At 50.8% G+C, this 15,112-nt stretch overlaps 1 protein-coding gene across 2 annotated transcripts in view; it reads left to right on the top strand.

Moving 5' to 3' along the window:
* SMAD7 (SMAD family member 7) overlaps positions 1-5,304 on the top strand; it is a 29,980-nt gene extending 24,676 nt beyond the window's left edge. For both annotated transcript variants that reach the window (XM_043444012.1, XM_043444011.1), the window contains exon 4: positions 3,293-5,304. In XM_043444012.1, the coding sequence (XP_043299947.1) occupies positions 3,293-3,831 (539 nt within the window). In that variant the 3' untranslated portion in view covers positions 3,832-5,304. The remainder of the gene's footprint in view (positions 1-3,292) is intronic.
* Positions 5,305-15,112: the final 9,808 nt, after the last annotated feature.

Raw genomic sequence — 15,112 nt, 5'->3', positions numbered from 1 at the left:
ATACGGTTTTAAGACAAGCCCCTGTACAGTTTTCTGAGGAGGGAGAAGTTGTTGAAAATACCGGAAAAGGTTATAAAAGCTGAGGGAAATTAACAAGGGACGCTGAGTTGTGCCTATGGAGGTTAAGTATCAGCCCCCAGGATACGAAGACCTTTCCTCGGTCCTTCTGACGAGGTGGGGGGACTTGTTTTTCTGTGCACGGCCCTTCTGACTCTTCACCTCGAGACCTGGGAAGCCCCAGGAGCTGAGAGTCTGCAGAGACCTTTGTGGGGAGATGCTTGTGGGCTGTGGGCCTGGTTCAGGGAACTGTGTTTCTCTGAAGATGCTGCTGAGGACTTCCCAGAAATGAGCCCAGATGCCGGGAGTCCAGGGCTAAGGAGGGGAATCCGAAGTGGCAATTTGGGGCATTGCACTGCGCCCCTAAGAGGTGTGCTGTGTACCCTCTGGCAAAGGGTTTGCGTGAGAGCTTGTTTTTGTGCTCAGAGCTATAGTTCAGGAGCAGCAAGGAGAAGAGGTATCAGGGTGTTAGGGGAGTGCAGAGTGACAAGGGAGGGCTGTGTGGGGGTCCTCCTACCCCCCACTTAGGGCACTTTCAGTGGGCTTTCAGGGGGCCTTGTTCACATCCAGGGACACCCGCACACTGCCGTTTATCTGGGCTGGACCATTCACCTCCACAGAAAGAGACTCTTTGCAGGGGATGTCTGGAAGCAAATTGCTGGGTGGACTGGCAGGCTGCACAGATGAAAGAGAAACCCACCAGAATGCCCTCCCTCCCTCCCGATCCCCTCTACTGTCCGGACATCAGGCCCCAGCCCCCACCCACCCAGCTTCCCCTGCCCCGCTGAGGCCCAGCAGGCAGACGAGGCCCCTACCCCTGGCCCCGGGGGGCCTGGTACAGGGGCCACTTGATCTTTAGCCCCCTGTCCTCTTCCTCCTCCCTCCCGCCCCCCAACAAGCCCTCTGCTAGAGAGGATGCCAGGTTTCAGGAGAACCATGCCAGGGGTCTCCTCAGCCTCCCTCCCAGCAACTCCTTCCTTTCCAGGCCCGTTTGTTTGTTGTCCCGAGTTGGGATAATAGCACTTCTTACAGTTTGAAACACTCTCCCCGCTCCGACAAGCAGGAAGGGAGGCCAGGCGCCCCTTGCCTTGCAGAGGAGTGCCTTCTCCTCCCCGGCAAACTTGGACGCCAGAGAGTTTTTATTTACGTGGCTGTTCTGGGTCTTTGGTGTAGCAGCCGTCAGAGCCCAACTCCCTCGGCAAGAGGGTTCAAAGATTGCCAGCGCTCACGAGTTTATTAGCAGTTGATGGATACTTTGCAGAAACAAGTTAATGCCTGATGACTCACCTTCTGCTCGGAGCCCTTGTCCCTCTCTTGTTTTTCCATATGTTCCCGTGTGTGCACGCAAACACACACTCACAACACACAGTTGAAGCGCGTTCACATTCAGGCACACAGCCTCTCTCATGCTTGTAGTTCAGAAAGGCCTGTGAGGGTGGGGGTGGACAGGCCAGGTTTCTGGTGTTGATTTTAGGGGTGGGGGTTGCGGGGAGGCTGGACCCTTAGTCTCCCCATTTTGTGTAGCTGGTGGGGCGGGCCTTTGAGAAGGCCAGGTGGGGCGTCTTGGGGACCACTGCTCAGGCTGTCCCAGGGGGTCACCAAACACATTTGTACAGGCTTATTCACGGGACAGCATGCAAGCAGGCTGCTGCTTTAAAAAAAAAAAAAAGAAGTTAATGGAGCTGACTGGTTCCCAGGTCCTGACATGCCTGTGAACGTTGGAAGGAGTTGGTGTACTGCGCTGCGCTGGTTACCCAGCCTGCCGGGGCAGCAGGACACCGGGCCCCATCCCTGCTCCAGCCCTGGCCTCTGTGCTGCGACCCCAGCATCACCCAGGCCCTAAAACCCAGGGCTTCCACAGTCAAAGAGGCCCAAACCAACCAGAGATGTCTCACACCACCCCCAACCGTGGTGTCCCAAGCCCCCCACCCCAGTAAGTGAGAGGCAAGGACTGCAGGGAGGACAGGAGGAGGAGGCCGCCTGCCCGGCCTTTCCCCATTTTTGTTAACAAATACAAGACTTCCGGTCTCCGCCCTGCCACCACAAACCACAGCGTTCCTGCAGCCTGGCCGGGCTGGGGGAGATTTATGGTTCCCAGTCTGAGGCCTGCCCCGCCGGCTCCAGCTTAAGGAGGAAGGAGGAGTTGGAATGCCAGCCGCTGGAGGCCCCCCTTCCCTTCCCTGGATCCCCCTTTTAAAGACCCCCACCCCCACCCCCAGCTCCTGTTCAGGAAAAATCACCTTACCAGAATCACCCCAGTCTCCCCTGCTGCCTGTGGGTAGAAGCACAGTCTAGGAAGGCAGGGGTGGGGCCTCCAGGGGAGGAGGGCTACGGGAGGGGGCAGGGCACAGGGTTGAGTTGCTTCTGGGAGGGAGGGGGAAAGAGAAGGGCCTGCAAGCGTGGCCGAACCCACTGTAGACGTTCTGTCTTCTGTCTGGGCTCTGACACCAGGGTGCATGCGGTGATTTGGCGTTGAGACATGAACCCACCCTTTGTATACAGATCTGCTGCTGATGGGCACGCCGAGAGTTGCTTTTCTATTAAGAAAACAGGTGTTTTGTTTTGTTTTTTATTTTGTTTTGTTTTTTTACCCCAAACCACCTCCATTAAGGTTTTTCTGGACAGTGATCCCTTATGACCAAAGCACTGATCTGGAACTGGGTGACAAGCTCAGAGACTGTCTAGCAGGTTCTGGGGTCCAGGTCTGGCTCTTTCGTCTCTGGAGCCTGAGGGGAAAAAAAGCTTTCTGAGTCTAGGTTTTCTCATGAGGATGACTTGAGGCTGGAGCCACTGGCCTTCAAGTTTCCATCCCGTTTAAAAGAACTGAAATTCTGGACCATCCGTGTGTAACACCTTCTCTAGCCCTAAAACCAGGGCCAGCCAAGTTACTGAGTAGTCTTGGCTTCTGAGCTCTGCAAGGATGGGGCTTTGCCTTTGGCCAGGTGGGCACACGTCCTGTGTTCTTGGTAGAGTCGGGGGGAATGGAGGGAAGAGACTCCCCAGCCGAGCCCCATGCTTAGAGGCAAGGCTTTTCCATCACTGGGTCAAGCTTTCCAGACTCCCCATAGGAGGAGTGTCCAGCCTGCATCACAGCCAGCCACCTCATACCTCCTTCTGTCTTGCACCAAGAGACAGACCAATTGTGGGGGTATGTGTGTATGTGTCTTGGTTTCGGGAGGAAGAGGAAAAGGCCAGTCTCCATCACCACTGACCATGTGCGCCTTTTGTCTTCCAGATTCCCAACTTCTTCTGGAGCCTGGGGATCGGTCACACTGGTGCGTGGTGGCATACTGGGAGGAGAAGACGAGAGTGGGGAGGCTCTACTGTGTCCAGGAGCCCTCCCTGGACATCTTCTATGATCTACCTCAGGGGAATGGCTTTTGCCTCGGACAGCTCAATTCGGACAACAAGAGTCAGCTGGTGCAGAAAGTACGGAGCAAAATCGGCTGTGGCATCCAGCTCACGCGGGAAGTGGACGGCGTGTGGGTGTACAACCGCAGCAGTTACCCCATCTTCATCAAGTCGGCCACACTGGACAATCCGGACTCCAGGACGCTGTTGGTACACAAAGTGTTCCCCGGTTTCTCCATCAAGGCTTTTGACTACGAGAAGGCGTACAGCCTGCAGCGGCCCAACGACCACGAGTTCATGCAGCAGCCGTGGACTGGCTTCACCGTGCAGATCAGCTTCGTGAAGGGCTGGGGCCAGTGCTACACTCGCCAGTTCATTAGCAGCTGCCCGTGCTGGCTGGAGGTCATCTTCAACAGCCGGTAGCCACGTGGGGAGAGGACAGAGCGGGAGCCGAGCGGGCCCAGTCCAAACTACTTTGCTGCTAATATTTCCCTCCTGAGTGCTTGCTTTTCATGCAAACTCTTTGGTCATTATTTCCCACCCACCCACCCCCCCCACCGCCCACCCTCCTTCTTCTCGTCGTCCTTGTTTATGTTCTGTTTTGTTCTTTGAGAAATAGCTTATGAAAAGAATTGTTGGGGTTTGGAGGTGGGGGAGAGTGGTATGGTTGGCAGAACACTTCGATACAAAAAAGGGGAAGCAAAAAATCAGTACCACCGAACACCATGTAAATGGGGAGCAGGCCCCACCTTTGGGGTCATCACTGCCCTTGTCGTGTGTGTGTGTGTGTGTGTGTGTGTGTGTGTGTGTGTACGCGCACACGCGCACGTGAGTGCATGCGTGCATGTAGACAAGGGGAAGTGGTGTGCTGTGTTTCCCGCTGAGAGGTTTGTGTCTCTTTTGCCCTTTGGACACGCTCAGTGGGGCAGCGGGTGCCCCAGCAGAAGGCTCTGTCCCCAGAGTCTGGGGAAGCCCCCACCCCGTCTCTCCCCTTCTTGGACGTTGGCCTGTCCGCAGGCTTCTCGGTTAAGTCGCCCCGCCAGAGGCCGGACCAGAACCCGTTTCCCCATGCTGCCCCGCTCCCCTCTGGCCACCCCACTGCCATCTTCATAGCTGTCTGTCTTGGCCATTTGCTCCTGGACGTCTCTGAGATGGGCTTCCCAAGGGCTGCCAGGGCAGCCCCCTCACAGTATTGCTCACCCAAGCGCCCTCTCAGGCCCCTCCGCCTCTCCCCTGCCCTGGTTACATCAGGTTTTTCCTGGACTCACAAAGCCAGCTCAGCACTTTCCTCCCCTCCGCAGCCTGTGTGTTGAGCTCTGCTGTTAGACCAGCGAGGGGAGCAGCCCCCCACCCCCCACCCCTTCCCACCAAGAAGGATTCGGTCCATCTTAACCCAAGGTACCATCCTGAGCTGACACCTAACCCTTTTCATTTCTTCTACAACTCATACACTCGTATGATACGTTGACACTGCTCTTAGCTCAATGAGCATGTTTAGACTTTAACATAAGCTATTTTTCTAACTACAAAGGTTTAAATGAACAAGAGAAGCATTCTCATTGGAAATTTAGCATTGTAGTGCTTTGAGAGAGAAAGGACTCCTGAAAAAAAACAAAACCTGAGATTTATTAAAGAAAAATGTATTTTATGTTATATATAAATATATTATTACTTGTAAATATAAAGACGTTTTATAAGCATCATTATTTATGTATTGTGCAATGTGTATAAACAAAATAAAGAAAAGATGCACTTTGCTTTAATATAAATGCAAATAACAAATGCCAAATTAAAAAAGATAAACACAAGATTGGTGTTTTTTTCTATGGGTGTTATCACCTGGCTGAATGTTTTTCTAAAGGAGTTTATGTTCCATTAAACAATTTTTAAAATGTATACTTGATTCCATGTTGTCCTCCAGCTCCTTTTTCTTCTGACGGGAGGAGGGTAGGATGCAGCCATCAGAATGCAGGACACTTGGGGGTCTCCCAGAGTTTGGTGGGGGAGGAAGCTTGGTCGGGGGAACCAGAGAAGGGAGAGACATCCAAAACTGCTTGGTCTTCCTCAGATCCTTAGGCAGTCACCCTAGGGTATAGCTGGTGGGTGTCCTCAATTTGTAATGGGTCAACCTTGGGGAGCCCTGAGTTGCAAAGGCAGCTGATTTTTCAAAGCCTGAAGAGTTGAGAAAAGGGGATGTCATCTCAAATGATGGGGATCAGCTTGCCCTGAGAAACGAGGTAAAGCCCCAAGCACTTGGGCTTGTTAACTCCTCGATTTACATTAAATCCTGAGAATACTGCAACTTTCCCAGAGGAAGGTCACTGCCACCCTGGGTTCCAGGACAGATTCCCTGAGGGCTGAGGCCCTGGGGTAGAGATGAGGCGGGGGCTGAGTGTTGGTGGTGGGCGGAGGTCTCTCCAAGGTCTGCCAAGTTCTGTACTGGGCACTTGGGGAGCTGGAGTTGGCTGGAAGGAGTGCCTCTGTGAACACTCTTCCAGATCTCTAATCCCTCGGCCTGGCCCAGCTTAGCCGTAGTGGCATCTGCTGGTAAACTGCCCCTTCAGGACTGCCCCTGGGATTTCCACTGCTAGAGCTGAGCTACATTTTGGAGTCAAGGCCTCTCGCACGAGAAATAGGTCCAAATCAGGCACCAAGCAAGGCTGTTTTCATGTCTCTGAGAGTCTTGAACCTTAAGATTTTGGATATCACAAACTGATACAATTTCAGAAAAAAGTTTTTGGGGGCCCAAAGTAGGATGGCCAATTTTTCATTTTGCCAAATGATGCAAAGCGTTACAGCCTACTGGCACTGCTACTTTAATTCAAGGGAATTCTACAATTGTGCAGCGAGAGATGTGTGTGTGCGTGCTTAATAACTCAGACATGTCAGATTCTTTGCGACCTCATGGACTGTAACCCACCAGGCTTCTCTATCCAGTGGGTTTCTCCAGGCAAGAATACTGGAGTGGGTAGCCAGTCCCTTCTCCAGGGGATCTTTCCGACCCAAGGATCGAACCCGGGTCTCCAGCATTGCAGGCAGATTTTTTACCGTCTGAGTCACCAGGGAAGCCAGATGGTCATCCGGGCCAGCTTGTTCCATGAGGTGATGGGGAACTCACCACCACTCATGGCAGCTCTTTATCAGTTGAACTGAAACCTGCCTCCGTTTATTCTTGTTCTGCAACCTGGAATAAGTGTAAAATCCCATGTCTGGAAAACACCCAAGGAGGGCTCTAATTAACTCCCGGGTGGTAGTGGTGGAGGAGGGGTGGGGTGGAAGGTGTTACATTAGGGAGCTGTCAAAGGCATTTTTGTTTGCTCTTAACTTGCATCAGCATGCCGGGAAGCTCTTTAATAATAATAATAGCTACCATTTATTGAATGCTTAGCTGGATGCCAGGCATGATGTTAAGCATTTAAGAGAATTATTTAATCCTCACTAGGACCCCCTGCAAAACTGAAGGCTCTGAGGTTAAAGGACTTGTCCAAGTTCACCTGGTGAGGAAGAGCTTGGGGTGGGGGGCAGGGCCCAATTCTGGCCCTACTTTTTAGTCTATATTCTGTAGAGATGTTATTTGGGGTGTCTCAAAGCAGGCGGAGGTGGGCCCCTTGCTGTGGGCCGGGTGAGCTGCATGGGCAAGGCCTCTGAGTCCAGAGGAAGGAGCTGTGGCATCACCTTCACGCCCTCCTCTGTCACCTGGACTTGACTCTCAGCCCATCAGGCTGGAACTGGGCTGCTGCAAGCGGGCCCCGGTGGGATTGCTGACTCTGAGTCAGGGAAAGAGGCGTACTTAGGGGAGACCCCGTGTTTCCAGTACACAGCACTCAGCGGCCGTCACCAGAGCCAGCCCCTGGGCACCTGCCGTGTGCCAAGATGTGCAGAGGGCACGTGGCCTTGATGGTGCTGGAGGACAAGATGCCTACACCCACCCGAGGGTGGCCAGCAGCACGGGCGGAATGTGTTGAGTTAGGAACTAGGACCTCCAGCCCAGATGGAGTTCAGATTCATGGAGGGAAGGAACCAGACCAGACGCTCCCTAGAAAGGAAGTTTTCCTGCCACCTGATTCTCCTTCCTCTCTCACCTCACCAGTCAGATTTGGGGTGCATTACAGGTTCTGCCCTCTGCTCTCTTCACAGGCCACATCCCGTCCCCAGGTGACGACACCACTCAGGTACCTTCATCTCCCCCCTCCTGTGAGGCTGCAGCTGCCCACCCCCATCATGAAGACACAAACCAGATCCTGTCCTCCCTGCCTCAGTCCGTCCATGGTCAGAAGATGCAAACCTTTCTCACGTATGTTCCCTTGCCCTGTCCCCACTAGTATGATTTAGTTTGGGGCTGTCTAGAGCCTCCTTGGCCTTCCTTCCTCTGCTCCAGGTTCCCCTTCAGCGTCTGCCCCCACCAATCTCATGCTTTAGCCCCTCAACACACACACACACACACACACACACCCTCGGTCTTGGTACCCGCATTCAGGGTGACTTGCAGTTCCTCAAACACACCTTACTTATGTGTTTCTAAGCAGGAGCTTTCCAGCTCCTTCTTCAATTGACTTCTTATCCTTCAAGATGCAACTCAGACTAAACCTCCTTCAGGAAACCTCTCCCTTAAGAATTTCTGCTCTAAAGAGACATCAGTGGTATAGGAGCCTCTCTCCCCTACTGAACAGCAAGTTTTTGTCACTCTGGGATCTCAGTTGGGGCCCCTCTTAGGATCCAGTGCCCTAAAAATTTCTGGTATGGTGTTCAGACAGGGCTTGTCCCAACGAGGGAGGGAGAAGCAGAATTGTGGGCTTAGCTTGGAATGGAAATATAATAATAATAATAATAATAATACCCAGTACTGACTGTGTTCTGATTATGCGGTAAGTGGTGTCCCAGGCATTTTACATTGGTATCGTTCCGTATAATCCTTACAACCATCCTAAAAGTAACTACATTATCATGAGGCCCTGTTCGACATGAAGAAATGGAGGTTAGAGAGCTGCCCAGGTCCCCTAGGTGGTAAGTGATGGTGTCAGCTTTCATCACTTCTATGCTACCTCATCTCCATGGGCAGACTTGGGTCAAGAGTGATAGAATAGGGCTGATATTTTTTTTCTAAAACAAGGTCCAGTCGAAAGGACCAGGCTGATCTGATTGCTGAGCACCTGAGGTGTGTACAGATCTGTGTTCACCAAGGGTCTTCCCAGTGCACGCCCTGCCGGGGCCCCACTGTGGCAACACAGAGGCAGACCTTGGCCAGCTCTGGAAGAGGCGGCCCTCCCACAGGTGAGTGACTTGCCCAGGACACCCACACATATAGTCTGGGGGCGGGGAAGGATGGAACTGCACCCAGGCCCACAACAAGCAGACTTCCTAATGGTGAGGCCCCCACCCTCAGCCTCCAGAGGATCTTTCTGTCCGCCTGTGTGTTGTCAGCGCAGCTGCCCTGGAAGCACGGCTCTAGACAGTGACCGCACAAGCGCCGGGGCAGGTGGGTGTGGGGTCTGACTCATGGGATGTGACTCAGGGTCCTGGGTGTTGGAGTCAGAGAGACCGTGGCGGGGGTGCTCACTTGGGTAAGTCACTTAACCTCTCTGAACCCCAGTTTCTGAAACATCAAATGGGCATTATACCTGCCTCATGGGGCTGCGGGGGAATTAGTAAGGAAATGCATTGAAGGGCCAGCCATAGGGTGGTTAGGCTGAACCAGGTGGGGTTGCTACTATCTGACGGTTTAGACCTCCCCAAAATGGCAATTTCATATCATTTAATCTACTGGATGCTCAATTCAAAGCAGTGGTAGTTAGGGGACCCCAACCTTCTTTTTCCCTAGGAGCTACAGGCAGGGGCTGGGCAACCAGAGTGCTGAGAAAAGGCAGCAGGGGTGATCAATACTGATGCCATTCCCTGCTGCTCAGAGTGCCAGTGAACAGCCGAGTCCAGGTCAGAGCAGGCAGTGAGGGCCCAAGGGAAACCGGGGAGGGGGCCTCGGGTGCCCCAGGCTCCGGAGAAGGGGGCGTGGGCTCCGGGCAGTGCCCATCGAGCTGAGCAGCCTGCATGGCCCCGGGTTTGCTGGCGCTGGAGCAGCAGGCTTGAGTTGCCAACTCAGCAGTTTTCCCAACCAGAAGCGCCCCCCTCTCTCTTTCTGAAAGTAATGATTTTCTAAAAATGGATTCCCTCCCCTCCCCCCAGCTGCAATTAATCCAGTGAATGTGAAGTAGCCGCTGGAGGAGGCCCTCGGTGAGTTCAGACCAGCGCAAGCGCTTTGATTCAGGACCGATGCACGGCTAGGGATGAGGGGTGGGTGAGGGCACATGTTCTGGGTGAGACTGGGCTCACCTCGGGGTATGTTTTGTGTCCTTTGGAGCCACAGAGATAAGAGCTGCGGGCCTCTTTCTAGGCAGACTGTGTGAGGAGACCTCCTCGGGATTTCAGAGTGGAAGGATCTCAGTCCCAGGCTCCGAGGTCATCCCATAGACACACATGCCCCGGGCCAGCCAGACGAAGTTGATAAATAAACCTGGGGCACTTGTCTGGAACTGCCTTAAAAAAAAAAACAAAACATTTAAGTTGAAGTATTGCAAAGAGTCAGACATGACTGAGAGAGCGACTTTCACACACACACACAGTTGATTTATAATATTGTGTTCATTTCTGCTGTCCAGCAAAGTGATTAAGTTATACACATATACACATCCTTTAAAAAATATTATTTTCCAGTAGGAGCTGCCTTTTTAAGGAGCTTTGGGTGAGAAAGAATGTGACTGTCTTATCCTAAGACAAGCCCGGGTGTGTTACTAGAACAATGAAATGACAAGACATTCGGAGGATGTGTCTTTGTTCCCAGTGTTGCTTTTAGCATGGTCCCAGGCCCATGTGGGCACTTCAGTGGAGAAGGATGAGATGGGAATTTATTCCCTGGATTTGCAGGTGGGACACAGAGGCCCTGGAGGTAGAATGTGTCTCTTAGGGCTGCACTGAACCTAAGAGAAAATATGGCTGATCTGTAGATAGGGATATTACATTTGTTCTCAACAACGCAGAGATCCCTTTCACACACATTCTCTTAAGAGATTCCAGATGGGACCTTTTAGAAGAAGGAGCAGAGGTTGGAAGAGATCAGTGACTTGAGACGCCCAGCCAAGAGGTAGCACACCTGGCAGTTCTCCTGAAGTCTCTCCCGGGGCTTTTTTCCCCCCCAGAGCATGGCACTTGCCTGCTCTTTGCAACACTCCTTTAAAACTCCTTTCCCTCCATCAGCCTTCAGGGTCCTGGTATCAATAAATGGCTGTGGCAGAGACATTTCATTCTCAGACATTTTCTCCATACTCCTGTGGCCCCCATTTCCCAGCCTCCCTTGCAGTTTGTCTGCGGTCATGCGACTAGTTCTGGCCAATGGGCCTCAAGGGGAGGTACCTCTGCCCCCTCTGAGCTAAAGCCCTGAAGAACTAGTGAGTGGTGATCCAGCGTCTCTCTCTCTCTCTCTCTCTGTCACCTGGAAGAGGGAGGCATGAGATGAAATCACTGGATCCCTGAATCACTGCCCTGGAAGCCGCTGGGCCTGCAGCAGGCCGTGTGAAGGTACTTTTTTGTGTCACTAAGATTGAGCGGCTTGCCATCCAAATGAACCCATGGCCCATTCCACCCACACAGACACTGCACCCAATCTGTCTTGCTTTCCTCTTTTCATGGGGATTCATCCTGTATCTCTAACAGCACTGGAGTTCCTTGAGGTCAGGCAGCAGCTTACGTTCTTACTTGAATCACATTTTTTATCGCCCCAAGCCCAGCTCTGGGCTCATAGTAGGTGCTTAGTCATTACCTGCTATGATTGATGTGAACTGAGGGGCTTTCCCCACTCGTGTCCCTGGAGGGATTCCTGGTTGCCCTCCAAGGGCACAGTCTCCACAGGCTGTCCAAAGCTGCATGGAAATTCCCCCTTGCTCACGCTTAACCTCCTAAAACCCACTGGAAGCCCCTCCCCACTCTCCTCCTCAAACCGCTCATCTCTGCAGGAGCAAGAAACGGTTCTAGCTCAGGCCAGTGTCAGTGTAGGTCCTGCCAAGGCCAGAGCCTGCTGGGCTCCCTCACTCAGCCAAGGAGAGAGAAATTTCCAGAGCTCAGCTGAATGCGTCAGAGAGCATTCCCAGCACACAGTTCTTCAGCTCTGGTCTGCATTATTTGTGCTGTATGAATTACACATCTGGGACTTTCTTGGTAGCCCAGATGGTAAAAGATCTGCCTGCAATGCAGGAGACACAGGTTTGATCCCAGGGTCAGGAAGATCCCCTGGGGAAGGAAATGACTACCCACTCCAGGATTCTTGCCTGGAGAATCCCATGGACAGAGGAGCCTGGTGAGCTACAGTCCATGGGATCCCAAAGAGTCGGACATGACTGAGTGACTAACGCTTTCAATTTCACTTTTCATTTACATATTTAACATTTTGTTATCTATCTGTTAGTTTGGTTATTGTCTGACTCCCTTAGCAGACTGTAAGCTCTGTCCTGCCACATCCCCAATGTCCAATACAGTGCCCTGGACATAGTAGGCACTTCACAAATGTTCCTTGGATGAATCAGTGTGGAATGATTAGTCAACTTTCCAAATGAAATACATTCAAGTTTCAGATGAATTCAGTTTTTCCCCAAGAAAAGTAGGTTTGTACTGTACTTGCTTCATAATATTTGTGGAAAGAAAGAGTACATTCTTATATTTTTTCCCCAAAAGGTATATGCAAAACTTTTGCCTCTTGGGGACTTCCCTGGTGATCCAGTGGTTAAGAATCTGCCTGCCAATGCAGGATACACCCATTCTGTCTCCAGTCTGGGAAGATTCCACATGCCATGGGGCAACTAAACCCAGGCACCCCAACTACTGAAGCCCTTATGCCCTAGAACCCGTGCTCTGCAACAAGAAAAGCCACTGTAATGAGAAGCCCAGGGACCACAACTAGAGAAAGCCCATGAGCCGCAATGAAGACCCAGTGCAGTCATAAATAAATAAATAAAAACCCTGCCTCTTGGGGTAATGGTAATAGCTGCCACCATAATCATAATAATAACAGCAGCCTGTATATAGAGTTTTTTTGTGCCAGGCACGCTGAGCAGATCACTTGGTGTTGTCTCTAAGGTAAGGGTTGTCATTAGCCCATTTTACAGGTGAGAAAATGGAGACCCAGGGAGGAATAAGGCAGGAATCCCTGTCTGCTTAACTCCACAGTTCTTGTTCTGAGTCCTGAGCCCCCATGGGAGGCTGCAGCTTTGAAAGAGCCATTTTTCTGGTTTCTTTCCTTGAGGTTAAGATACATCCTGAGGCCAAGGTTCTGCAACTGGAGTCCAGGGGTATCTCTCCCAGGAGACCTGCTATGTAGTCAGGCTGTTCCATCCCATCAGGGTCTGGAATCTTTGCTACGTCAAGGCCCCGTGTCATCAGCACCAGATCTTCTAATGACACACTGCAGCCTGGGAAATTACAGTGCCCAGGAGACTTGTCCCAGAGGCCCTGCTCAGGGTAATTCCAGAGCAGGAGAGAATGCTGGGAATAACAAGAAAAACAGTCAGACTGCCAGCCTGAGGTAATGGAATGGTGTGTTGTGGCCATGGAGCATGGGGATGGAGAATTTTATTTTATTTTCTAAAACAGATTTTTTTTTCTAAATTTTAAAAACACTGAAAAATGCAAAATCAAAAGTAAAAATGATATTCAGTCTTATCATTTAAAATTATGCCTTTAAATGCCACTCCCCAGAAATGATGACTATTACAGGAGGCTTTGATTCATCTCATTCTGAAGTTGGCCTCTGCTTCTACATATGCACATAGACAATTTTTATGAACAGAGTCAAGTTTTGCATATTGGCCTGCAAACTGCTTTTGTCACTTAATGATGCATCAGATATTTCTTGCTTGACTAGTATTGGAGCTGAACTTAGAGGATGCTAGTATTCATTTAAAAGGTGAATACCACTTGACACCAGAGTAAAGGTATGGAGCAACTGGAACTCTCTTCTGAGGATGGTGGTGATAACAGACAATTGGTTTAACCATTTTTGGAAAACTGCTTGCCACTGTCTACTAAAGCTAATCATACCCGCATCAGAAATGCATGCATACATTCACCAAAAGGCCTGGGCAAGAATATTCCCAGCAGCACTATTTAAATAGCTGCAATTCAAAAGTCCATCAAAAATAGAGTGAATTTTTTAAAATGCAGTGTATTTATACAGTGGATGTCATATAGCGGTGGAAAGGAGAGAACTATAACTGCACACAAGAGCAAACGTCACAGGTGTGGTGCTCAGCTAAAGAAGCCAGACACACAAAACCCACACAAAATCATATGGTATGATTCCATTTGTATAAAGTTCCACGTCAGGCCAAGTGAGTCTATGGTTTAGATGTCAGGAAGGGGCATGAGAGGAACTTCTGGGGGCTAAACTTCTGGGGTTAATCTTGCTCTACTGGCTATTTACATGGGACGTTCCATCTGTCAGAATTCTGAGCTGCCCACTTGCACTGAAGATTTGTGTATTTGATGTGTGTCATACTTCAGTTAGAGTCTATTTTCTAAAGAGAGGCTCAGTGGCATTCAATCCCTTCCCCCGAAATCAGTCCTGCTTCCCCTAGGTTTGCCCCTTTCTCTCTCGCTTCCAGAACCTTCGGAGCGTACACAGCAGGCGTGGCGTGTCGCCATTGGTCCTGTGGGGCAGAGAGGGGGAAAGTCGACCTTCAGGTCCTGGAAGCCCTGCTGGGACCCAGGGCGTGGGGGAGCACTCGGGCTGCACTGCCCCCCAGGCTTGCCGGGATGGTCAGTGGGTAGCAGGGGGAGGAGGAAGCGGAGGAGGGAGAGCTGTGAGAGGAGGAATAGGAGTGACTGTCCTTGTGACTGTTTTGAGGTCTGACAAAGAGCCTTGTGGCTTGGCAGCGTCCTGAGCCTGGAATTTCTGGGGTCCAAGGTATGGTCACAACAAGGTAACTGCTTCTACTACGATTATCATTACAAACAGTAGCTGATGTTTCTTGAGCACTTACAAAGTGCCAGGTGCGGTGTGAGTGCTTTATATACATCTCTCCTTTCAATCCTTTTTTTTTTTCCCCGGGCCATGTGGCATGTGAAGTCTTAGTTCCCCCGACCAGGGGTCAAACTCATGCTCTCTGCAGTGGAAGCATGGCGTCTTAACCCCTGGACCACCAGGAAAGTCCCCCTTTTCATCCTTTCAGTGTAGAGTTATATGTACCCCATTTACATGTGAGAGGCTCACATATGTGGTTAGGCCCCTGCCTACAATATTCCACCAACCTCTGCTTAATTTTGCTTCTCTAGTTGTTCATTTGAGGGCCTGCTGGGTGCCAGACTCTGTTGGACCCTGAAGTATACAAATTGGTGTGGTATGTTCTCTTCACTGTCTCAGCAGGTTAGTGATAGCGTGCTTCTTCAAACCAATGTTCATTGTTCTATGTCCTATTTTAAGGTGCTCCAAACAGGTAAATGTGTAAATAAAATTTCATTTGTTTTGCTGTTCAGCAAAACTTAGCAAGTTAAGTTCACTAAAATTTAGACTAAATTAACAAAAAGGAAAAAGAACTTTAAAAATTATCTTTGGTTCCACAATTACATTGAACCTGTTGACAACTGAGCACACCCCTTTCAGACTTTTTAAAGAATACATTCACATGTGCCCACCATAGAAGTAGGTACTCAAAGAAAAGTTAAATTG

The sequence above is a fragment of the Cervus canadensis genome, chromosome 23, assembly GCF_019320065.1.
Source record: "Cervus canadensis isolate Bull #8, Minnesota chromosome 23, ASM1932006v1, whole genome shotgun sequence".
NCBI classification, from domain to species: domain Eukaryota; kingdom Metazoa; phylum Chordata; class Mammalia; order Artiodactyla; family Cervidae; genus Cervus; species Cervus canadensis.
Note: the sequence above shows the minus strand (reverse complement) of the source record. Positions and strands in the feature narration are given on the sequence as shown.